Source organism: Atta colombica, unplaced genomic scaffold, assembly GCF_001594045.1.
Source record: "Atta colombica isolate Treedump-2 unplaced genomic scaffold, Acol1.0 scaffold216, whole genome shotgun sequence".
Classification (NCBI taxonomy): Eukaryota; Metazoa; Arthropoda; class Insecta; order Hymenoptera; family Formicidae; genus Atta; species Atta colombica.
This window is the reverse complement of record NW_017259312.1, coordinates 502,278-522,817: the sequence shown is the minus strand read 5'-3', so window position 1 is coordinate 522,817 and position 20,540 is coordinate 502,278. Positions and strand designations below refer to the sequence as shown.

At 35.1% G+C, this 20,540-nt stretch overlaps 3 protein-coding genes across 6 annotated transcripts in view; 2 read left to right on the top strand and 1 right to left on the bottom strand.

Moving 5' to 3' along the window:
• Positions 1 to 3,309, bottom strand: part of LOC108687808 (putative DNA helicase Ino80) — a 19,071-nt gene extending 15,762 nt beyond the window's left edge. For both annotated transcript variants that reach the window (XR_001931758.1, XM_018193784.1), the window contains exons 1-9: positions 3,164 to 3,309; positions 2,429 to 2,588; positions 2,225 to 2,304; positions 1,942 to 2,153; positions 1,286 to 1,459; positions 905 to 1,201; positions 662 to 820; positions 411 to 580; positions 52 to 268 (exon numbers count right to left, since the gene is read on the bottom strand). Coding sequence is in view for 1 of the 2 variants with exons in the window: in XM_018193784.1 (XP_018049273.1) it covers positions 52 to 268; positions 411 to 580; positions 662 to 820; positions 905 to 1,201; positions 1,286 to 1,459; positions 1,942 to 2,153; positions 2,225 to 2,304; positions 2,429 to 2,562 (1,443 nt within the window). In the remaining variant the exon portion in view is untranslated. The remainder of the gene's footprint in view (positions 1 to 51; positions 269 to 410; positions 581 to 661; positions 821 to 904; positions 1,202 to 1,285; positions 1,460 to 1,941; positions 2,154 to 2,224; positions 2,305 to 2,428; positions 2,589 to 3,163) is intronic.
• Positions 3,310 to 5,014: 1,705 nt separating this feature from the next.
• LOC108687788 (serine/arginine-rich splicing factor 5-like) lies at positions 5,015 to 17,200 on the top strand. The gene is given in 14 exon segments (XM_018193738.1): positions 5,015 to 5,293; positions 6,255 to 6,378; positions 6,414 to 6,461; positions 6,463 to 6,540; positions 7,654 to 7,724; positions 10,143 to 10,238; positions 10,838 to 10,861; positions 11,012 to 11,068; positions 11,275 to 11,344; positions 14,957 to 15,030; positions 15,212 to 15,351; positions 15,818 to 15,943; positions 16,256 to 16,378; positions 16,493 to 17,200. Coding segments are annotated over 13 exon segments (1,128 nt in total). The 5' UTR covers positions 5,015 to 5,293; position 6,255; the 3' UTR covers positions 16,591 to 17,200.
• A 1,382-nt stretch (positions 17,201 to 18,582) lies between these two features.
• The window catches only part of LOC108687813, a 13,942-nt gene continuing 11,984 nt past the window's right edge, over positions 18,583 to 20,540 (top strand). The window contains exon 1 of one of the 3 annotated variants that reach the window (XM_018193791.1): positions 18,583 to 18,741. The gene's annotated coding sequence lies outside the window, so the exon portion shown is untranslated. The remainder of the gene's footprint in view (positions 18,742 to 20,540) is intronic. The other 2 variants (XM_018193790.1, XM_018193792.1) reach the window with 2 other exon arrangements.

Here is a 20,540-nt window from a genome sequence, read left to right as displayed (position 1 = left end):
GTGTGTGTGTGTGTGTGTGTGTGTGTGTGTGTGTGTGCATGAGTCACAAACCTGGTCATACAAATTTGCCAACCAATTCATTCCTTTTAATTGATAACCTTTCAGATTTCCCTTAAAAATTGAAGGTTGTGGATGCTCCAAATTCTCAGGCGTATCACTGAGACGTAATTCTTGAGATGCAGCAGCAGTATCAAATTGTTTGGTTCTGGCCTTTTCATTGTTAAATGCTTCAGTAGCATTTTTCTTTGCTTTTTGTTTCATGATTTCACTACACATTTAATAAATATATGCTTTTATTGTAAATGTAAAATCCTAAATGATTAAGGTTGATTTTTTAATCACATTCAACAGCCATTAAAATAATTATCTTCAAGATTTATGTAAAAAAATTATATATTTAACTCAAATACCTATCATAATCATCGATGCCAATAAGTCTAGGATTCTTTTCTTCATCTAATTGATTCAAGATTCTTAATTGTTCCTCTGTTGACGCTTTATCTATTTTTCGCGACATAAAATGAGCATATAATTCTGTCTGGGTAATAAGAAAATTTAATTTTCTTTGCTGACGTTTTGCCTAAAATAAGAGCAATGTAAAAACATTCGAAAAAATAAAAGTAGAAAATGTATCCTTTTATATATTCTAATATTCTCTTACTTCAATAAGTTCTACATCCATTTTACGTTGTTCTTCAGCTTCTTTCTCTAATCTTCTTCTAGTTTCCCGTTCGACTCGGTCATAACGTTTCCAGTAAGTCTGCATTTCTCTTGTCAAACGTTTTGCTCTCCAGATAGTATCCTTCATATTTCTCTGCGACTGAAAGAGATAAATATATATAATATGTATAACTATAATAATTTTAAGTAATAAGAATTAACCTAAGTATTAATTTATACTTACTTGCATGGCTTTTTGCCTCCAATATTTCATACAATGCTGCGCTACTTTCTTACAACTTATTAGCATTTCCTTATGATTATTGGTTTTCGCCCTTTGTACTTTTCCTAATTCCTTTTTAGACATCATCACCCATATTTTTCTTCTTCTCATTGTCATCACTTCAACACTTTTAGTATTATGTTTTTTCCTACCTCTACCTCGAGGTTGATGACGCATGATAGCTTCCAATTCAGATTCATCTAACTCTTCTTCTCTGGGAATTGATTTATCCCATTCTCCCTCCAGATATTCCCCTTTCTAAAAATAAATCATATAATATTTCATAAAAAAGAAATATAAAACGTATGTCAATATAAATGTAACATAAAATTTAATACATACACGATATTCCTCAGATGTGCAGTGACGATTAATTTTTTCCTTCTTGATTTTCATAATTTTTTTTTCTGGTTTTTTCTCTTTCTTCTTTTTATTTCCCACAATTAACTTTTGATGTTCTAAAAATCTATCGTAATTGGATAATAAACCCGCACTATAATATTGATATTGTATATTCTGAAAATAATAATACTTTATAAATAAAAGAAATAAAAATAGGCTAATAAACCAAGTCAGTTCTAAATTCTTAATTTTATATTGTAAATTAAAATATAGTATATTTATAATTAAAATATAGAATATTGCAAACAATTCAACCTGTAACAAAGTTATAGCTATATACTAACAAAAACATAATAATATAAAAAATAAAATACAAATAAAAATAAATAAAAACAAGTAATTGAAGATCGCACATTGGTCATAAAGACCAATAGTAAAAAAAATAATATCGTTATGAAATTGTTATAATATCAAATTATAAATTATTAGAGGAATCCTAGAATACATAAATATCAAACGGCAACATTCTTTGAAAAAATAAGAAAAATAAGTATATGTAGCTTATGGATGTAATTTTTATAATAAATATATTTTATAATATCCTGAATTATTTGCATTATTAAACATACAAAATTTAACTATTACATAGTTCTTACTTCTGGTTTCTGATAAAAACGACCTTGATATTTTTTTCGTAATATGTGAAACTTCAACATCTCTTGAAAATCTTCTTCCGTGATTTGGCTATCTGTGTCAGAACCTGATGCAGAACTATCAGAGGAATCACTTAAAAGAATATCTTGCAACCAACGTCTTTCTTCTCCTACACTAGACATATTGTACAGTCTTAACTTATTGATTCTTGCTTCTAAAAAAATAATTTATGTTATGAAAATATTAATTAAATGATTTAATAAAATTAAAATCAATGATATATACCTTCTTTTCGTGTGGGTACATTATCAAGATAAGCATCTGAACCATCAGAAGATTCCGATGAGACAGACTTGTCATCTTCACTGAAAAATAGAAACCAAATATTCGTAATTACTGTATCCATAGTATTAATTTATGTACTATTAATGTATTACAAACTAAAAAGACAACAAGAATATATTTAACAGTTAATAAATATATCAATACCTAGCTTGTTCTTGAAAAAGATTATCAATCTGCTTTAAGAAAGGCTGTACATTCAAGCTGCGTTCCAGTCTCTGCAGATGCAAAGGCGCAGCCATCTCAGCTTCTAGCTTCATCGCGTTTGCTCTATCAGACATTACCCGTCTATGAGAAACTTGACAATCTGTAACAATGCACAATAAATAAAAAAGAACCTTAGCAATTTAGAAAATAAAATTTTGTTTATACTTATAAACTACCAATCTCTACAAGTCTTCAATAACATACAAAAATAAATCTTGCAAATCAAAAAATGATACTTAATCGTTTTACTAAGATAGTGAATATATATAGTAATAAACATACAAGTTATAGCAGTATATATAAGTTTTTCCCTCCCAAAAATTGTGAAAACCCAATAAGGCAACGTTGAAAAGCCTTGCAGGCTGTAATGAAAATAATGAAAACGAGTGTTACACGAGGATACGTGGGATATCGACATAATCTACCGGGACGGAAAAAGGAAAACGTGCATGTTCCCAACAGCAAACTACGGAGAATGCTTCTCAGCTGGGCTACCGTTATCGTACTTTGGGGATTCTCGTGTTTCTAGCAGTGGATGACGCATATTACGGGCGTGGAACTGGCATGCGGGATCGTGCGCGGCTAATTTCATTATATAAGGCGAGTGATACGTCGTATCGGGAGCTGGTGCGGTTATAATTCGGCTAAATATCTCGCCAACGCTTTTGCTTTCACCTTATGTTTTGGTTATAAGACGGCCCCGCTTATTTCGCACGCGTAACAAAGTCTACTACCGGAATGCGATTTCCTCTATTCACAGCGGGATCAGATACATCGGTCGGAGGGGAATACATGGTAGAAGGAAGCCTAGAGAACGCAGACATTTGGCGTGCCATTAAAGCGGGGCAGGGATAGGGCATATTGCTCGCTACCATTTTTGTTTTCAGTAGGTGGCGCTGGTAGCGTCTGTACGCGCAGCTCCTGACGGATCTCGTTTCTCGATACTTCTCTCGGTATCCACCTGTGTGCATGTTATACATACAATTTCGAATTACGGTCCAAATCTCGAGCCGTTTTCTAGTATATGCCGCGACGAACGTTTATCTCATGCAAACGCGCGATCCAAGATTTTCACGTTGCTCCAAAAACCCGCGACTTTAGAAAATTTATATCGTAAAGATAAGGAAACGTTGGCGAGTTTTTGAAAAAGAGATAGCAACACAATTTCGATATATCGACAACGCGTTAATTTCTTCTGCCAAGTTTTCTTTATCATAATCGAATACAAAGATATATCCCGTCTCGTCGATGCAAAAATTATCGCGCGCGTTATTTTTCAGTCTTTAAACGCACGCTTTTTTTGTAATAAAAGATCTGTTAGCGTTGCTTGCACTTTTTGCACTCAGCATTTTCACCTTCTCTGTCTTCAATGCCCAAATATGTTTATCTCTTTTTAAGTGTTTTTGTTGGCATTTCAAGCAACACGGATAAGGTGTCTTTTCATGCTGACGCTCGACGCTCATTTTTAACGTTAAAATAAGTCACGTGATAGAAATTGACAAACATTGTATCAAGCATCAATTTTGATATAATATAATAATATAACTCGACATGTACAGTGTCTGTAAAAAAAAAATTATGTTGATCTATATATGTACTTCTGTAGAAATTTTAAAATTCTTACAAAGATGTAAGGCTGGTATCCCAAGAGCAGAAATTTACAGCGGAATGGAACAACACGACCAATCACAACTCTGCAATCATTATTCTGCTTTCTTTTCTGCGATTGTGATTGGTCTCGCTGTTCCGTTGTAAATTTCCACTTATGGGACGCCTAACGAATAAATTACAGAAATTGCATTTAAGGAATTTTTCTATAAAAATTAATAAACAATTTGAGAAGTTCGACCACTAATAATTAGGCCTGTTCATTTTGGCTAAACTTTTACACCAGTTCAACTTTCTTCCTTTTCTCTCCAGGAAGAAAGAAGAGGAAAAAAAATGAACTGGTACAAAAGTTCAGACAAAAAGAACAGGCCTATTAAAACACGTATCGCCTTTATTCACCATTTCAATGCGGTTCGCAATTTCGGCAAAATATCTGAAAATAATTTGAGAAAAGCGCCGTTTTTCCGCCGAGTTCCACGGAACTCCCCAAGTAATCACGCTTCTTCGTATTCGGCCGAGTAATCACGATCCCAAAGAATTCGCAAGTTCGAATCGCGCTACTACGCGAGTAGTATACTTCCGTTTATGCGCGTCGCGTACGTCCTAGCCTCGAACCCGCACCGGAAGTGTCTCCCATCAACTGTAAAAGTAACCTATTTCGCCAATAAATGTCGTCAAGTTATTTTAACAGTATCGCGAAGCGCCCGTAAAGATCCTCGGATTTTATCCGAGTCAAATTACGTCGATCGACCGAGCAACTGAATCCCGCGTAAAAGCGAATGACCCACAGAGTATAGGGGTGGGGGAAGAGTTCGATGGATGATACCTTGTATCATCCTTTTTCGAATTACTTTACGGAATATACCTGTACACATTTCCGCTGTACACGCTGCATCGTTTCAGCGAAAAAGCTCTGTATTCTGTCCAAGGCCGAATGAATTCTTTCTCTCGGCCGTTGCGTGAGTTGCGTCGTTGGTGAGGGGGGAAGAGGGGAAGAGGCACCGCCGCCGATATGATACGCCTGGCATCGAGGCTACGCCCTGCGCGCCATCGAGTGAACCCCGTTTTGTTTCCGTTGTTGCTACGAGGCTACCTCGCCGTGCGGAGTTCCGTTCAGTATCATCCTCAATCTCGTTGATTTCGTATTACAGGAGAGCTCACTTATCGCAAGTTACTTACCGCAAGTTGAACGTTCAGGTGAGTACAAATAATCAGATGTCCATTTCGTCCGATAATTTCCGTAGCTGATTTCTCGGGGGGGGAAAAACTGTGAACGTTGTAAAACGGAGTTCGATTGTCCGTTACTCTGTGTAACGTGATGTAACCCTCGCATAGAGCACGCTCTCTTACCAGCTTTCGTTCCCGCTCGGCGAAATACGACGCGCGATTCGCTTCAATGCGATGATGACGTATTTCGAAAGGAAAGTCCGCGTCGATTCGAGGAAAACATTTCGCGCGGATCATTGTTTATGCGCGTCGCATTAAAATGCGGATCGTTTTTCCGCGGCCATTATTACGACTCTGGAATATCATTCACGGCGCAATAAACTAACACGGCGCCTTTCATATCGATCGTACCGAAGCCGGATAAGCGTGATGTTTTCGTGATCGGCGCAAATTTCTAAAACTTTTAATGTCTTATAACGCGTGCACGTCGGCGTGACGCAACGAAAATGTTCTAATTCCATATTTTTTTTCCCCCCTTCAAGTCTTGCGCAAACGGAAAAGAAATTTCATGCGTCCTCTCAATCACGGAAACAGCGAGTTCCATGCGATGCGCATCTTCCGGGAAATTTCCGTACGTTTGTCTCGTGAAGCGTGTCAGCACCTTGTTGCATTAAAGAAATATTGAGAATAATTTATGATTTTTCTTACATATGCGTTGATGAAACAGTAGCATACGATATAAATACTATATAGTGGAATAATGAAAATTGTTGATAAATCCGAGATTAAATTTAATTTGAGTTACTGTATTCCTTGAAAGAACAATTATAGAAACACCGTTATGTTTTGTTTACAAACAATTAAAGTTTATTTTTAACCGTCTCTCGGTTAGAATTTTGGAAAATAACGTTTATCTTATGTTGTCATGTGATTAAACGGCAGGTTCTGCAGGTAGCCTGTTATGTAAGGTGTTTTTATATTTTCCTTTAAGAATGAGCACTCGAGTATTCGTTGGTGGCTTAACGTACCGGGTGAGAGAGCGCGACCTTGAGAAGTTCTTCCGGAAATATGGTAGAATCAAGGAGGTCGCTATGAAGAATGGATTTGCCTTTGTGGTAAGTCTAATGTGGTTCAATTGTTTTTTTTACAGTATGGTAGGGACAAGAGTCTATGTCGGTGGGCTTCCATACGGCACCAGGGAAAGAGACCTTGAGAGATTTTTCAGAGGCTACGGTCGGTTCCGTGATGTTCTCATCAAGAATGGTTATGGCTTTGTTGTAAGTATCTGTACCCAGCTGTAAATATCTTGAGTATAACACTTTACATTGCTCAATTTGGTCCTGTAATATTCATTCATTTGTCTGCAATTACTACACAAATGTATATCTCTTTGAAACTGATATGTTTTAGGAATTAACAAATCTTGATATTTTTTAGCTTTGTAATTGTTTTATAAAAATACCTTTTAACTATTTGAAAATTTTTCTTTATAAATTTATTGAATCATGTAACATATAATATTTTGTATTAAAGATTGCTGATTTATCTCTCGATCACTTTCCCTTATTTTATGAAAAAATGAAAATTTGATATTGCAATCATTGATGTAATAATGCTTTTGAATAAAGAGATAATAAAATTTATTTCCAAAAGAGATGGTTATTCGTTTTTTTTTATCATTATTTGGACCAAAGTGGGTAAGCTGCAGAGTGTTAAATTACAAATATATAACTCGATAACCTGAGTTGACCTGACCTGAGCCCTGAGCACACTGGTACTGTGGCAGTTTAGTGGAGCTGTGTGCTGCTTATCACCGATTATTCTGCAAAAGCTTTGTAAGTTATGTAATCAGGAAAACTAAACCACATCTATAATGGGCTATGTACTACCAGATAGTTACTCATACCAATAATTTGAAATTTTGTAAGCACATGCAATAATCCAGATTATGCACTCTATAGTTTTATATATAATATTGTTTGATAATGTATGATTTATTTATTAAGTAAAAAAATGATATATCTTACTCTAAAACTTTTGCAGGAAGAAATTTAAAAAAATTGTACATAAAAATTTTAGACAATTGAATAAATTAAAGTCTTAGCTATTAACATTATGCATATCTAAGCATTCTATCACATTATCTGTGATGATTGATTTTTATGTTCATTATGTACAATTCATTTCATTATTTACAATTCGTGAATAATACAATGAATAATATAGTGATATTTATAACTTAGCATTATTATTTCTGAAAGCTTTTATAATTAATACATAGATCGCATATAAATACATCAGTGATATATGATATCCAACCGATATTAAAATAAAAACAAATGCATATTATTTTTAAATAATAACGAAAAAATTCTTTTTTTTTTTTTTAGGAATTCGACGACTATAGAGATGCTGACGATGCTGTGTACGAATTAAACGGAAAAGAACTTTTAGGCGAAAGGTAATGCAATTCTATTTCATTTAGTGTATGAAACATACATGTACTAGGCGATATTAGGCGGAATGGTATAGGTAGCATGTTTGCATGACTGAATAGTTTCTATAACAATCCATTTAGTATGTGGATTGTTATTGTGATTACATGTTTGAACTATATCATAATTATAATATTATTGGTACTGGGGGTTCACTGTTTAAATACTAAGAAATTTTAATTCATGCTAACACACTAAGGGTGAGTTAAATTTGGGATTAGCGAAATTAACTAATATCACAACAGATATGTAGTTCCTTTCTACAAATTTTTATAATTTAAATAGTAAATATTAAATAATACATCTACTCTGTTGACGATAGCAATCTAAGAATACACTTTGTTATTTCATGTACAGAAATAAATTAACATGATAATAATTTAACATGATCATCTCTTGTTAAAATTGATAATTTTTTTTTAAATTGCAATATAGCTAATTTGTAAATTATTTTTAGAATGATGTTGATGCGATATTTTTTTATTATATCGAATCATAAATATCTTTCGATTTACATAATAAATATTCTTTTCTGATCAATTACTAAATAATAAAATATTTTAATTACTTGATTCTAAATGACTCAAATTTACTGACGATTAGTGTCTAAGACTACGTTTACATGGACACTTTAATATCGAGTTTAATAACATTCGTAATTAGAAGCTAGCTAATCAGTCATTCCATTCTTCAGAGAAATACTAGCTACGATTGGCCAGTTTCATAACTACGGATATTGTTAAATCTGATTAAAGATGTTCGTGTAAACGTAGTCTTAAGTTATTTGAGAAAACTAATTTTTTAGGATCTTTTTCTAAAAATATTAAGTCACTAGAGATATTCATACATAGAAATAATAAATATTGTTTTACCTGCGAATTATTTATTACTTACATAATTTAACTCAATATTTCTCGATTAAATGTCTTGTTATCTTAAGTTTGTTATCATTTAATCTTGTTATATACCACTTGAGATTAGATTGATGTGAGAAGCAATAGCATTCGAATGAGAAAATGAAATCTATTCAGCACAACACATAAAATAACTTTCTCTGAAAAATTTTCTTTTCTATATGCTTATTCTTTCTTTCTTTTGGGAATTTATGTAAGTGTCAATAATGTTAGTAGCTTTTATATGTAATAAATAATAGTAGTTTTCAACATATAATAAACATTGTAATAGCTGATAAAGTGTGGTCGAATGCGGTGGCAATATTCTTAACGCTCTAATCGCATTGCATTTCAACCTGTACCAGTAATATTATTCGCTGTTGCTTTTATTTAATTAAAGACAAATGCACAATTGTATCTGTTCGCATTTAACGGGTGTTCCGTTAATACCTTTAATTTTGCATCTATAGTAAACGGCGTCTGTCCTCCAAATTAACGATTGGACATTTAGCGAGATAAAATGCGTCTTAAATGACTTACCGCCATTTTGAACTACTTCCATCAATTCCCCGAGTAAAAAAAGTCTTGGCAATAATATATCTTCGTCTGGAAAAATGTTATATTGCTTCTTTTTTGCCGAAAAATTTGGCACATATGCTTTTTCATAAATTCATCGTGTGATCCTGTATAATGCACCGCATCATATTTTAACTTGAAAAAAAAAAATCGTAATAATACAAATGGAGAAAAATATTTGGTTGAATTAACTGAAATTTTAATGGAAAATGAACGATCCAGAATTCTGGTTAAGTTTATCAGATTTCTGATTAATTTTAGTAGATTTAACTAAGAAAATTTTGAATGTTATATTATTTTAACTAGAATTCTAGAATATTTTATCATAAATCTAGTAGATTTAACTAAAATTCTGAATCATTTAGCTTTCACCAGAATTACAATTAATTGAATCATTTTTCTCCGTGTAAGGATCACAGATATAATTATGAAAAAGCTGATGGATGTGGTAAAAGAAAATTAATTCGATAAGTAGCATCGTATAAAGAAAACAGTTTAGACTATATAAGGAACGATAATGGGTCGTGAAAGAGAGAGAGAGAGAGTGAGAGAGAGAGAGAGAGAGAGAGAGAGAGAAAGAGAGATAGGGGGAAAGAGAAAGAGAGAGGGGACAGCGCCTCAGACGAAACCGGACGATAAAGAAAGAGAGGGACGGATGATGTTTGATCAGATTTCGCGGAGAAAGGAGACTGAGGAATGGAAAGGAAAAAAAGAAGGAAGGAAGGAAGGAAGGCAGGACTGAAGCAGCTTTAGAGAGTAAGAATTAGTCGTGGACTTAGGCGGGGTTTTGTTGGGTGTGTTTCAGAGTGGCGGTGGAGATAGCACGGGGTGTTTCAGGGAGGCGAGGCGACCGTGGCTACGGACGCTCACGCTCCTGGAGAGACAAGTAAGCATATCCAATGTGTCTTGTTACAGAATTACTGTAGAGAGGGCCCGGGGGACACCTAGGGGTAGTGACCAGTGGCGCTATGGTGACTCCCGTGGTGGTTATGGGGACTCGAGGCGATCTGCGTAAGACACGCTATCCTTTTTTTTATTTTATCAGAGCGATCATTATCCCCTCCTCCCCTGCAGGCAGCCGGCTCGGGATGTGCGAAATCCAAGCGATTGATCAATTTACTACCCATTTGGATATTTTTCTCTTGTATGGATTTTTTGTTTCTTTTTTTCTCTCTTCCATGTTTTTTTTATTATATTTTATTATTTTTTTCTTATATTGTCTTGAGTTTTTTATGCCGCGTAATTCGCGTAAATCGATTTCGCACATCGTCCGCACAGGGAAGAACGTAACCTTGGATATTGATAAGCTCTAGCATAAAGAGGGCGTAAAGACGAGTGATAAATTGCGCGTTTGTAAAGTTCTCTTACCTTTGCGCATACAAAAATATGTTTAATTAGAAATCGAATTTCATCTTCAGAATTGGTTGTCTTGGATTTGACTACTCTCCAGAGTACGTCGAATTGTTAAAGTTTTGCCGCGATTAAAAAAGTGATAGCAATATAACGCCTAGCGATTACCCTCCCAAACATTATGTTTATTGCTGGTAGTTGAACGAAATGATCCGATGTAATTGGCGACTAATAGATGTGTGGTATTGTGTTTGTTACAGCCGAGACGATATGCGGCACGACAGGTACGCTATTGCTGCATTTTGAATAGATTTGATTCGATTGGAACAGGTGATTGATTGTGTGCCTGAGCAATGAGTGCAGATCTGTAGTTATTTGCTGAAGGTTTAACCGACGATCCGTTATTTCTGTTCACATGACATCCCTTTTTGCAGAGATAGTGTGAACAGAAACACGAGGACTGCATCTAGCTACAAGCAATCATTGCCCAGGTACATACATCCAATGTTACGCTCTAACGATTACACCTTAACTTACATAAACTTACTGTTTTGTAAATGTCTTGAATTATTATCATTATTACGTTTTATACCATATTTTCATTCGCATTTACATTAACGTAAAGTCAGGTCCAAGACAAACCTGCTTGCTCTAAAGACATACATGTAGATAATATCTGGTCTTTTTCCCATTGTAGATATGGCCCACCGACACGCACCGAATATCGTTTGACTGTGGAGAATTTATCAAGTCGTGTTAGCTGGCAGGTAAGTGACACATATCTCGCTTTTTTCTTTACCTTACATTTTTACCGATAATTACCTTCGTTGGTTTGATTACTATTCGCGTTTCCAGAAAAAACATTGCACTGCTTTATATGGGTTTTTCAAATTTATATATATCTCTCCGGATCTCTAAGTTTTTCCGAGTTTTTTCACAGTTCGTTTCTACTAAAGTTCCACGCGTGTCGATAAATAGCATTTCTTTTGTTCTTCAATTGTCTTTCGTCTCATTTTACGTTTATTTATTCAGAATAGAAAGCCCTATTTTGGAATTTAAAAAGATGTAAGATTTTGATCAAGTAAGTCTGGCAAAAATTGAAATCAAATTTTTATATACATGTGCAAAAGACATTTTTCATGAAAAAAAGAAAAATTAGAGAAGCGATAGAGAATAAAAATCCATATGGACAACAGAAATATCAGACACGTGCGAGATGCAAGAAATGCATTGCGGATCACCATACTTGATACAAGGGCACAGGTTTGCACGAGGAACTCGGAATAACAACACGGTCCGTGATGAAGCAGCCAAATACTATTGGACAAAGATATTCGGCGGACATCGTGGATGCGAAGAGCTCTAAAGCGGAAGAAACGAAGCAACGAATGGAGACGATAGACCGAGCGATACAGATAAATGCAAACGATATGTGGGAATACCAGGACGCAAGTGGATGCTTTTAAAACCAAAAAGCCATAAAAAAATTATACTCATAAATCGAAACGAAGACTGCATGTAAACCAAGTCTTACTTGATCAATTTACATTGTGTATATATTTGTATATTACATACATAATCTATGAAAGTAGATATATATTTTTTCTATAACTGTCGTTGCACTTTTCCGATGATTGGTTATTTACCAAAAATTTCTCTCGATCGAGTCTTGATTGTTCGACGTTACTTTTTCAATTTATTATTTCATTTACGTTCGGCCAACAGTTTGAGAAAAAACAAAATAAAATTGATGTTCTTTCCGAAGAGCCATGTCCTCTTCGCCGAGGAGGGGCGACCGGTAGGGCCAATAGACTGATGTGCGATGATAGAGATGACGATGCACGCGATGGGCCCGCCTTGAGGTCAAGTGGCACCAGGTTGGTTTCTGAGGTGTCCCGGGTGACAGAGAGAGCCGCGTGGCACTGGGATGTACACCTACCACCACCTATCTACCATCATACTACTACTCGCGCGCAGTAATACGTGGTGAATCCCGGTGAAATCCCAGTGATAGGGCTATTGTGCATACTTCAATCCTCTTCATCGTGATCACTGGGGAAAAAAAAGAAAGAGAAAGAGAGAGAGAGAGATCCAACCGCCGCTATCTACTTTATCCGTCTGGGAAACAAACATTTATTTACGTATACAACCTCCACCAATATATATCACCACTCTTCCTATTACTATAAACCGACATGGTCATAATTCAGTACCTTCACCATCGACCATCATTACAACCACCATCACATCTACCACTTCACTGTGACTGTCATTGCTACTGGTACGCCATGCAACCTAGCCATCTAGTAAGTCAGGCAACGGCCACACCCATGAGGGCATACACGGGCCGAAACCCGAACCATCCGCGACTACGCCGTACAGATCCGTTCGACCCGACCGAGCGCCGTGTGTCTGGCCTTTCTCTCTGTCCGTAAGCAAGGTGGTGCCTGGGCCCAAGGTAAATGCGTCACCTTAACCGAGTGTACTCTTAGATATACACATATATATCTATTATAACTACACACTCTTGAACGTGGTTTTGTTCACATATGTATATTATATATATATTTATATATATATAATTATAATATATACCTATCTATACACCTTATTTAATATTACTGTGCACTATAGCTCAGCGTACATCGAACTGTTCAAGTTTTATGAAGTTCGGAGCTGTGCACGCGCAACTAAATGCGAAATCGGAGATAGGGAATCACTAGTGATATGTTTACGTGCTCGAAATTAGAAATCTACTTGTTACTCGCTAAATCAATTTTGTGTCTCAACGTATGATAATATCCGAATTATTTTCTCTATTTATAACAATTATCAACAATTATCTTTCTATCGCGAATATGTTTCAAAATTTTCTAAATAGCAAAAGACCAACTTTTCTTTATGCAAAATAATTTTGCATTATTACATTATATTTTAAATGTAGCAAGTGAGAAATGATATTTCAGAGGAAATTTGTCCAGCGTTGGAATATATCTTTGGCAATGGCATGCATTTTTTTATTTTTTTTTTTTTACATGGAATTTGCACTTGGACCTTGAGAAACATCAACACAAATCTCAGACAGGCCGCTGCCATGTGGTATCCCACAGATACGGAGATGTCTGCGCTATCTCATACTCGCCATGTAAAACAACGGACACATAGCCACACCTACCTAGTATCTCCATAACACTAAAGCCGTACCTGGTTCCCACACACGTACAGAGAGAGAGAGAGAGAGAGAGAGAGAGAGATAGAGAGTGAAAGAGAGAAATATACATATAAGCAAATCTCCCAGCGATGAACGCAAATGGACCACTAGACAATATTTACCTTCACTCACTAATATCCTTCACGAGGAATATCTGCGAAGCATCGAACTAGATGATGTGCGGAAGAGACAACAAAAAAGAAAGAAGAAAGGATAATGTGCAAGACATCTGTTTACAATATAGAGTAATCTTACAACATTAAGAGAAAAAAATCCAAGAAAATATTATGGAAGAAGAATTATCGATGAATTTATTATGGTTTTATTTTTAGCGAAAAATTAACACAATTTTTATCCTTAGTTCCTTATGTCCAAACTTATTTTTTTTTATTTTATTGCGATGCAGAATGTATTCGCATAGCCTTCGAAATTTTTGCTTAACTTTTACTGAATATATTTATGTATATTAAATTTTTAATTGTCGGCTTTATAGCGATTTTTTGCTGTATATATGTAATTCTTTCTAAAGAATTATATATTATTTAAAACAGTACATTGAATATATTAGTTACAGTTATACTATTTTTTATGACACATGTTACAGATATTTAAAAAGTATCGCATTTATTAAAAAATTATTACTTTTGTAATTATATTGTGAGCCATCCTGCAGAAATGAAAATTACTCTCAAAAAGTTCGTATTAATTGATTGATACGAATATTGATTGATTTATATAAGCGTTTTATAAATAATGTCTCATTATGCAGGGTGGAGTTGTCTATATGTATAAATTAAATCATAATTATCATAATCATAATTATTTAAAAGATTGAATTGCACAAAAAGAAAGGTTGTGTCGATAAGCAGATACTAAATTCGAACACATAATTGATAACTTTATTCTCAACACTGAAGACGCGAGCAGATGTAGACACCATGCTTATCTCTTTCTCTAGTCGAGTAGATCCAGGTTACCTCTGTCAAGGAAAGAAATTGAAATAGCATATAACGTATGAGTGCACAGGATATATTTTAACCTGCGCGATACATCAGACTAGGAACACAGTATAGTAAACTCCAACTACTAATTCTATTTTAAATCTATTCGCATATTTATGTACATTAGCTTAGAGAAACATATTAATTTTGGTTCTTGTGATGTTCAGGATTTGAAGGATTACATGAGACAAGCTGGAGAAGTGACATATGCTGATGCTCATAAACAACGTAGAAACGAAGGGTAAATAACTTTGTTAATTGTGAAAATGATAAATAAAATTAAGTCATTCTGTTTTAATAACTAAAAGAAACAGGAAATTATAGCATTACAGCAAGATTATTTATAAAAAATATCTGCGCATCTCTCTGCATTGTCTCGTGTTACATTGATCTTACGATTCAAACGATTTATGATTTTGCAGAGTTGTCGAATTCGCGACATACTCCGACTTGAAGAATGCTATTGATAAGTTAGACGACACAGAATTGAACGGCCGCAGGATTAGACTCATCGAAGATAAGAGACGTGGTCGTCGTTCAAGATCCTCTAGTTCGCGATCGCGTTCCCGATCCCGATCTCGATCACGTCGTCGGTCGCGCTCCCGTTCAAGGTATAATCGTCGTTCTCGATCCCGATCAAGGTACTGTCGAGGCGACATTACGTCACCTGTTATGTTTTCTATTACGATTTATCTTTATCTAGATACAGTCTTGATACGACAGTCTACAAAGTAATCCATTTATTATTTTGTCCAAATTTATTATTTTTTAATTAAGTTTCTGCCATTATTTTTTTTTTGTGTAAGTAAAGTAATAATAAGTGTTTAAAGTAATTTGTCATAACTTAATTGTTTATAAACTTATAAATTTATTTTTGTTTTAAGTTCATTTCTATTTTATTTATGAGTTGATCAAAGTTAATTTTTTGCAAAAACGATTGCAAAACTTATCGCATAATGAAATAATTTGCGATAACATCCGAAACCATTTTAGAATATTAATCCTTATTGCTGTTTTCTGTAATGTAGAAGCCGTCGCAGTTCTCGTAGCCACAGCCGTCGTAGCACCCGTTCCAAGTCAAGAGCACATTCGAAGTCCAAGTCCAAGTCTAAATCCAAATCCCCTGAGCGTAGTCGTTCACGCTCAAAATCCAAGTAAGTATTTTTGTTTTATCAATCTGTTTACTCTATTCATAACTGTATATTTATTTCACTTATTTTATTTTTTTTCTTGCGCAGTTAGTCACAGTCAGTATACACTCTCATTCCCATTTATTATATTGGCATTGTTTTTGGGCTGGCTACGTGCCTTGAGCTCTCACGCTTAATCACGCTTTATACGCGTTCACTTATTCACCGTACGCGCGCGCTTGGAAAACGACAGAAAAAAAAGAAAGCGAGTTTCTTTGTATTTTGTCAACTTTCTCTACTTTCGTATCCCTTTCATTTTGAACTATAATTTTGCAGATCAAGAGACCGCTCAAAGTCGAAATCTAAGTCAAAGTCCAAATCCAGATCTCGTTCTAGGTCCAAGGCTGAGAGGTCAAAGTCCAGGTCGCAGTCCAAATCCAAAGCCAAGTCTCCCTCAAAGTGAGTCCTCTCGCTGGCCTTTTCTTTAATCGATACATAGTTGGCGCAAGAAAATAAAATTTCTCGAACGATGACACAAATGCTGAACTCCTTAAACGTTCCTCCTCCTTTCAGGGATAGGTCGAGCCGCGAGCGTTCCAGAGGTGACAGATCCCGCTCCCGATCAGGAAGCAAACATAGCAAGAGCCGTAGTCGCTCTCGTTCGCCTATGAATGGTGACAAATCGCCGGAGAGCAGCAAACAGAAAGCCGACTAAGCAGAGAGATAAAAAAATCAGCAAACTATTATTTGTTCTTTCTTTTCCTTCTTTTTTTGTTTTTTTCTCGATCATTTTTTATATTCAATCATATTAAAAAGATCACTATTTCATATCTTCTATTCATTAATCTTAATGAGGTTTTAAACCTGTATCGATGCTCTCCTTTCAATATAATTTGAACATTTTAAAGATATAATCGGAATTTTTTTGTAAAAAAAACCAACATTATTGTTGATTTGAGGTAATTTTTGATTTAATTACTTAAATCATAGTTAGCCATGGCTTTTGCCTTTCATTTTTTTATTACATAGATATCATTAGGTTTAGCGATACACATCATCTGACCTATACAATTCGCGTATTTAGATAAGTATTCTTTATTCATACCTCGAGACTACAAATCTTTTCATTGTATCGCCGTATATGATACGAGTTTCCTTATAATGGCTTTTTGTATATATTCCTAATGGTTACATTACAATAAGAAAGTATGTGATGTGTATTAAATTTAGAGGTAAGAGGTGTCTCAACTGTCAATAAAAGTTCATGTCGATGCAAATTAATATTTCATATCCAAATCATTCCCAATATTGTTCCCAATTATTTGTTTCGAACATATTTAAATACTGAATCGAATATTCCGGAATTGCGCATTAGTATATTTATTTAGTATATAGAACAATTTAAAAAAAACGTTGCAATCAATTATAATTTTAGAATTTAATTCATAAAAACGACTCTATTAATTCTTAATTAATTACTACCTTATTGTTTTTTATAATTTTCTCTATAAATACTATTCCAAGTTATAATAAAAATTATCGCACATCTATCCAAATTTAAAAAAATGAGCAAAATTGTATCTTTTTATTTCCGATTATTTCGAGTTCTCAGTTTAACTAAAACGGAACTTTACGAACGAACATGTGTCACGCAGATGTGCCTACATAGGACTCGGATGACTCACTGACGTGTGTGTCAACCCTAGTATTTTCGTCTCCTTTCACCCCCTAACATGAGAATATAGGCATCGCAAACTCGGTTGTCCAGCTCGAGAACGAGAGGGAGAAGGACAAAAATAAGGAGAAGAGGATATAAAAAGATTGTCGTCGAAAAGAAACTGCGCCGTTGTTCAATGCCAAATTCGCGGCGCCGGCTGTGCGTCGAACGTAAATTCCCGGTCGTCGCTGAGGGTGAGTCAGTTACCCCTCCGCATGACGGTCAAGGAGACGATCAGAAAGAAAGACGCAGAAAAGGGGAACGCAATTAATTGACGCTATTGGGGAGGTAGCTAAGCGTCGATTGGTCCCCATTCGTGAGCGGTGGGGTCCCAGTCCAGGAACGATATGTGCACTCGCAAGACCCAGATGCTATATATGTTGTGCACGTGTGCTGTAAAAAAAATGAGATATGATTTACATATAATCCGAAATTTTATTTCTCTAATACATATTAACATAGTATGAACATTATATTCTTTTGTCGCGTATATAAAAATTGAAAAGTTAATTCTAAATTAACTCTACGGAGTACAACTATAATTTAAGTTTATTTATTTATTTCATCTCTTATTTATTTTTCTGTTTTTTTGTCGCTGCACTGCTGTATTAAAAATGTCTTACTTTCATCAAACTCCAAATATAATATATATTAACTGTACAATAATTCACAAAGAACAGATTTACTGTTCTTTGAACACGTTGAAAATAAAACATAATAAATAAAACCAAAGATTTCCTTTTTTTTTTCCTTTTTTTGTATGATGCTACTACTATTACAATGAACTACTTGTTTATGAACTAATTATTCGAATTTCCAGGCGTGTTAACGGCATTGAAAGACACTGCAGATACTTCATCAAATCCTTTTCAGCCTTTTCTGCGCCGATCCTGGCGAGAGGGGCCTGTCATCCTAAGAGGGGAGGCTGCGGGTAGAGGGGGATGAACGACGGGCGCTGTTTGACGCTGTTACCTGGTGTTACGTGTCGCAGAAGCACTAACCAGTCAGTCAGTATACCGTCTCGTTCCTGCTCTTGAACAACGTCTGCTGTTCGACAGTGTCCGCGCCTACCTGCGCCTTAGAAACTACACGCGTCAACTGACAGGTCAGTGCACCCTTCGTCGCGAGTTACACCATAGTTTCCTCACAGCAATGTGCGTCCAATGGCGGATTAAAAGCGAGCAGAACGAACCGGTCGAAATCGTAAATACTTAGCGAACATTCTCCAAAGACATTTCGAACATCTCCCGGATTCCTGTGTACTCTTAAGGAAGTTACTCGCTCGAAACAAATTCACTTTCCAAAAAAATTGACCGGTGAACGACAGCGACCATCATTTTCTTCTTTCTCTCATCATCGTCTTCTGTCCTCGCTTTCGCATATTAGGTTGCAGAAGTGGAAAAGAATTGACATCGAGACTAGCGTGAGAGCGTCGGGGAACCGTGACACACTGTACAGAAAGTGGTGCTTTCGTTGCTTTCCTTCGTGAAGCGGCGAAACGTTTAGCAATCGGTTCTTCACTTGCGAAATATCTCCCGAAATAATTGGCGAAACTAATAAGTGAGTTTTCTCCGAGGATAATAGTGATCTGGAAATAGAGTTTCGACCCCGTGAATCACGGACTCGTCTTATAAATCGGCTTTATAAATAGTTATCACTATTTCCCGGCGTTACGATTCTCGTTTGATAATTTCAACGCGAGTTTATAACTTATCTCAAGTAACAGTGTGTCTTTCGTATACTCACAGAGTTACAATTACCATCGAATTCTTTGATATAAACACATGCTTTGATATAAATACGCAGCATTGAACCGTTTATGTTTATTCACAATAATTGAAACGCGACGTTTCGGCGTGAGCTCCATTTTGCTAGTAGCGTAATAATTAAATTTGATTGTCGCTTTACAGGTAAATAATTTCTATGTCTGCGGCGATAATAGGAATATTGTAGGATGAATTTTCCGTGACTGTAACATATAATAAATTAAATTGCATATCTCGAAATTATATGTTGTCTTCACCGGGCTTGTACCAAGATATCGATCGGTCTTTCGTCGCGATCGAAAATGGACCCGGGGTGTGGTCGAAAGGAATCTCTTTTTAGAAGAAAACATTTTCCTATTCATTCATCTCCGTAATTGAGTGGTGGCATCGCGAATCAATGATGTTCTTCGTAGAATGTGACGAAAAGTCAAACGAAACGGGATGAGTCATTTACCGTTTTAATAATGAATGTTTTATCATAAAAAAAAACTGCTATAATATACGATGCTCATCACCGTATTTTACTCATCTCTCATTACAGTATTTTCCTAAAATTACAGTGCAGACATAAAATACGTATTATTAAAACGTGGGTAAATTAGATTTTTTATCGCTCACCGACAGGGATTTCTTTTCTGTATGTGTTACTAGTGATACTTCGTATGCACCGTATTATATTGTAATTATGCACATACATGAGGATCGATAAGATTAGTAGACGCAAATTAATGAGCCTGAATTAATAAGTAAACTGTATCGCATGAATTTATGGTGTTTTTTTCGATCGGAGCAATTTAAAACGTTTCGAAAGAAGTTAAAGGAAGAAAGTTTAAGGAAACTACTTTCCTGTGTGTTTATATAAACGTGTGTTTATATAAACGCAAATGTCAAATGTGCAAAATTAGACGTAACAAACTTATTAAAGATTTATTCATCGATTATTCTCTGATTTGCTTCATATATTTTCTTATTATTCTTCATTATTATATTTTTATTATTTCTTCACTAATCATATTTTTTTTTTACATTTTGCCGTTTACATTTTTGTTTGTTCTAAGAAATTGATTCCAAAATATAATAATTTAATGTGTAATTATATTTAGACGCTGCTAATTAAATTTAATTATTCTTTCCAAAT